The sequence below is a fragment of the Asparagus officinalis genome, chromosome 10 (genome assembly GCF_001876935.1).
Source record: "Asparagus officinalis chromosome 10, Aspof.V1, whole genome shotgun sequence".
NCBI lineage: Eukaryota > Viridiplantae > Streptophyta > Magnoliopsida > Asparagales > Asparagaceae > Asparagus > Asparagus officinalis.
Window position 1 is genome coordinate 29152743 of NC_033803.1, and position 5743 is coordinate 29158485.

The window sequence follows — 5743 nt, forward strand, 5'->3', positions numbered from 1 at the left end:
GTATTTATTTTACCTTCTCTTCGTAAGCTTCTTCTCCCGTCCTCGTCTTCACGTCCTCGTATTCGTCTCCAGTTAGACCATTTTCCGTCGTCGTGAGAGCTAGGGCTAGGGCAAAAATGGTCTTTTGGAGGGAGGCGAAGGAGGAGGAGTTGGCTCTGGTCACGGGTGAAGGTCTTATGGGAGAGATGAAGATGAAGATTGAAAGCGCCTCGTGAGGAGAGAGAACAGGTGAAGGTCTTGTGGGAGAGATGAAGATGAAGACTGAAAGCGCCTCGGGAGGAGAGAGAACCTGTGCTTTTTGGTATTTGATCTCTATTTGACTTTTAATAAGTTGCTGACAGCTTGCAAATGTGAGTTGGGCATTGAAATTACACACTTGAGTGAGAGACAGCTTGCAAACACGTGGGTGAGAGACAGCTTGTCTGCCACTAGTGACAATGACAAAGCTTGACTTGCAGACTTTTGCGTTCTTTTGTTACTATATTCAAAGTTTGTCTACCACCAGTGACAAAGCATTAATCTCTGTTTTGTTGCACTAAGGACTTTTTTACTAAGGACTTTTTCATAATCTCTGTTTTGTTGCACTAAGGCCTAAGTTTTTTAAACGCAGTAAAGTTTTATTCGGTAGGTTCAACTTGCAAATTATTTGACTTGGGCATTTGCAAATTGGATGTATGTATGTCTTGCATGAAAATCTGCATAAAAAATATAGTAGGTATTTAATTTAATATTGATCTAAAATAAAGTATTTTAAATAATAATAAATTATTTAACTCACGTTACGCTATGCGTTATTGCTATTGTAACTTAACCGGAGGTAAACGTTACGCTATGCGTTATCGCTATTTTCAACATATATATATATATATCATACAGGTAAATCATTTTCTGAATTACCTCTAACTGAAATATTTTGTCACGAGTCGTATGAATAAATGATAATAATAGTTTAAAGAAGGTACTACGAATTACTCGATTCTCACCGTGAATAATGGCAAGAAGATATTTTGGAGAGAATAAATAGGCTTTTTATTTAGATTGGTTGTTTTTGTTTTAGCTTTTGTGATTGCTTTTAATTCAATAATCAAAATCAAACTTCTTGTATATAAATCAGAAATTCCTCCAAACCCCATCATTAAAACATAGCAATTGTGATTATTTTTTGCAATTAAAAGTCATCAAAATATGTTGAACTGAATTTATAACTAGTGTTGAAAAAAGCCCCACTTATGACTGCTTAAACAGTTTGCAAGGCGTAAACAATACCACACTGCTCCGCTTTTGTCAAAAGCGGCCAATGAAAGTGAATTTGATGTTTCTACTTGAAAACGCAGCAAGTAAGCTAGTAAAAGAGTTGTTAAGCACTGAAAATCACATCAACACTTAACAACGCTCTAAAAATAAATATGGGTTTATACTATAGTCAACCCAAACCTAAACGTAACCCATTTATTTAAGTAAAACCATTTGCTTCTCTCTCTCACCTCTCAGCTTCTGCAACTCAAGATAAAAATAAACTCTAAACCTAACTTCTGCTTCAACCATGTCGTCCAGTGGCGGATCCACAACCTCTCGTGTGGTGGTTCGAAATTAACGCTAATTTTTTTTTCAAATACTACTAAGGAAAGCATAAAAATAATAAACAAATAATAATAAAGAGAAAATAGGAGAAAGTAGAAATGTAAAGAGAAAATAAGGATTATAGGAGAAATTAGAAACATAAAGAGGCTGTAGGAGGTTTTGAACCTTTGACCTCTTTGAAGGTAAGCTAATGCTTATACCACTAGGCTACAAATTACATTTGTTCACAAACTAACATATATGATATATATACTATTTCAAAATCTGAGGTGGTTCAAATAAACCACTTTGAACAAGAACAGGTCCGCCACTGATGTCGTCCACTGCCTTTGGCCAACTCTGACGCCTCCCACCACTAAATCGCATCTAAATCCATCTCTAAATCCTTCTCCAGCAAGCGTTGTGTTCACTATAACCAGCATATCATCACCTTCTCTTGAGCTACTCATTGAAGTTAACATCACTATCTCCAGTCGAACCTCACCATCACCATCCTTAGTCAAAGCTCCTCCACCTCCTCTATATATATATATATATATATTAAATTGGATGTTTTTTACTTGGCACTTTTTGCCTCTGAAAGCTTAAAAATCCTAAGGGTTGTCTTACAGCTTCGCTTTGCTTTCCACTTTCCACAACCTTGTTCATAACATAAAGAAAGTATCATCATAGTAACATTCTCTAAATAAATAAAACTTCACATTGTGACATATTCGTTCGAAATCATAACAAAATGTCTATCTCTAGTGCATGAATTAAATCAACTTTTGAAATTTCAGTGATTACTCTTGAAGTAGTACATCGTATAATAGTCTTGAGGAACAAAACGTTGCTCTTATCCACTCATAGATGGATTTATCCTCCATACTAAAATAAGATTAGAGAATATGCATGTATTTTTTCCGATGTATAGACATAGTTATCTTGAAGATTGGTTATAGTCTATCCTTTTAAGGTTGTAATTTTGGAGATCTACAATTTTAATACAATGTGGAACGAACTATAGATAAAGTGCATTAGCTTTTTAATATATATCAATTATTTTAGAAATCTTGTTAAAATGCAGTTCTCTTTTATGTGCACTGTTTTAAAAAACCTCCGCCTAGTCCGCTTAGGCGTACGCCTAGACCTAGGCGGTACCTAGGTCGCCTAACTAGCGCCTAGCGTGTAGGCGGTATTTAGGCTGCCCACCTAGATTTTATGAGCGTTTAGGAAAGCATTGTCTGCTTACGTAGATTGCACCCTGTAGGCCTTGATTGTGATTTTATGTGTCGTAGCCTACACGGATTGCACCCTGTAGGCCTTGATTGTGATTTTATGTGTCGTAGCCTACACGTCCTCCAAACTTCATTAACCTCCAAATATGAACCTTGATTGTGATTTTATGTGTCGTAGCCTACACGTCCTCCAAACTTCATTAACCTCCAAATATGAACATCTCCACTACCTCCTCCGACCTTCAGCAAAACCTCATCGACCATCACTTAAATGAAAAAAAAACGTCCAAAAACCGCTTAGACGCCCCCGCCTAGGCGACTAAGCGCTAGGCGCCAAGTCCGACGTCTAGAAGCGCCCAGCGTTTAATGTAACATTGTTTATGTGTATCAATATTACTTTGTTTTATATGGTTCCTTACCAAATATGGCCATTAGAGAAAAGTAAAGCAAATACGATATGTTCTTCTTTGTTAAAATTTATGGTAGATAGCTCTTTCGTCTATATTGAAATATAACTTTCAACCATAGCCATAACTTCCGAATTTTGGTGTAGTGATTGAGACATTTAGTAGTCTATGCGTCATTTTCTTTTTTAACTATTTAGGCATGATTTCTATGCAAAATATATTATCATATTTGTTTATCATTCAGTACATATTTCTTTCTTATATGAAATTCCTCTAACTATTCTGTCAGAAACATTAGTCAAATTTGTGGTTTCATTATCAAGTCTTAAAGCGTATATGCTACACTCAAAAGATCGGATTTGGATCATGTCACTGCAAATAGACAACCATTTAAACCTTATGGAAAGTTATCATATATTTTTAATGAGAAACATACATTTAAACATAGAAAATCAAAATCATGGGACTTTCTCTTATATATCCATGCTCATCAAGTTTGGCATTGCTTTTTTAGGATATCTCTTTGGAAAAATTGTGTTTCTTAAAATATAACATAAGTTTTTATTTAATTTTAAGTTTTTGTTTCTTTTTTAGGAATGCAGGGATTTGATCCTAAGATGTTTTGTGTGGACCCATTTCGCAATGTGTTTTATCTTCATGCTGATTTTGCATCATAGTTAGCTTGGGATGTTGATCATTGATTATTTGATTTCCTTGCTCAAGTAAATTAATAACATATCAAGGTTAATTTACTTCTTTTTTCTTTATTGAATTGTTTAAATTTGTTTTTGGAATTTTATAGGAGGAAGAATAGTTCCTAGCAATTTGTGAATTCTATAGCGTCACATATGTACGAAGGAGTAGAACAAGCTGGAGTTTCCATCTCCGGATTCTCAAATCATTAAAATGTGAATGCTTCTATTTAGGTAATATGTTGGTTGAATTCTAGGTTTATAATTTGCTAAAGATTTTAGCTGATGAAGGGAACTTTAGTAGTATTATTATCATGATTTGGGTTTGGTGTGCTTTAAGTTCGAACGTTTACGCATTTTGTGAAAAGTTTATTTTAACGATGTTCGAGATTAATCTTTCGAGATGGTATTTGTTTGTTATGAAGAGTGAAGACGTTAGTACATTGTTGGGATTAATCCTCCGAGAGGTTTTAAAAGTGTAAATTTGTTTACTATGGTTTGCATTTGTGAGCAAATTTCTAATTCAATGAGTTTGAGTACTGTTGGAAGTTTTCAAGACAAATTTATCTACAATTAAATTAGAATTTTAAAGTTAACAAAGAAACTAATACCAAACATTGACCGCTTTAGGTTATGACCTATCTATTCAATTTCTTATTAGTAAGAACGGGATTAATGTTTTGGTGGTTTAAGTAAGTGGATCTTTATTATTTGGTAAGGAATCTTTATTATTGGATAAGTTTTTTCAAACAATCTTTATTATTTGGTCTATTTGTAGGTGTATAACACTATGATCTTATTTGGTAAGGAATCTTTACTATTGGATAAGTTTTTTCAAACAATCTTTATCATTTGGCCTATTTGTAGGTATATAACGCTATAATCTTAAAGTTGTGGACCACAAATAAGAGTGACATGATTGTATGTTGGACAACAAAGTTAAACAATAGTCTGTGCTTTGCATGGGACAATACTAGTAAATATTTAAAATCCATGATCTAGTAACTATCAAATGAAGTATCATAAACTAAGCCTAATCTCATCAAAACAAGCTTGATTATGAGTTCAAGACTCCAGAGACATTTTACAACCAACTGCTAACATGAAGACATTGAGATAGGATTTGCATGTGTACCAAAAGACTTAAGTGTAAACAGAAATCTATGGAGTTCATCATGACATACACTGTACAAATAATAAAATGAGTATGGACAAATCAATCTAGTAACTATAGAATGAATCATCAGTTCATCATCACCTAAGCCTTATCCCAGAATAATGATCTCAAATATGGAGTTCAAGACTTCAGACAACATTTTACAACTGTTGTTAACTGAAGGTGCTCAAATATAAAGAAGTCAAGGGCTTGCATCTGCCTGACAATGCCAGTTGAAAGGTACAAGAATTACATTATTGGGCAAGCATCCTAAACTTGTGGAAGCAAGGAACTACCCCTCCAAAAACTCTCCTAGGATAGACAATATAGAAGGGGAAAGATTATAGATTGCTAATAGGGATTTGCATTAATCTTTAAATCACAGATAAAATGGAAGACTCAAAACGTCTATGGTGGTTGCATAAAAGGAAGCGTTTCCAATGATGAAACTGAAAAAAAAAACCTAAATCCATTTATTTTGCAAAATGCATGATTTATGAAATGAAGATAGATAAATGAAACTAGTAGGAGGTTTAAATTTTAAACTGACTCTGTAGAAAAATAACCATACGTTTTAATGTGTTGATATCTACTATTTTAACATTCAAGTGATACCCAAACGAATTGATTGATCAAGCATAAAAGGATCGAATAAGTTGTTAAGCTTATTACCTGCTTCTTTTCATTATC

At 33.9% G+C, this 5743-nt stretch overlaps 1 protein-coding gene across 1 annotated transcript in view; it reads right to left on the bottom strand.

The window, feature by feature from the left end:
• Window positions 1-5743, bottom strand: part of LOC109826589 (single-stranded DNA-bindig protein WHY2, mitochondrial-like) — a 35446-nt gene that overhangs the window by 24563 nt on the left and 5140 nt on the right. Inside the window, exon 5 of the mRNA XM_020393615.1 lies at window positions 14-334. Within this exon, the coding sequence (XP_020249204.1) occupies window positions 14-334 (321 nt within the window). The remainder of the gene's footprint in view (window positions 1-13; window positions 335-5743) is intronic.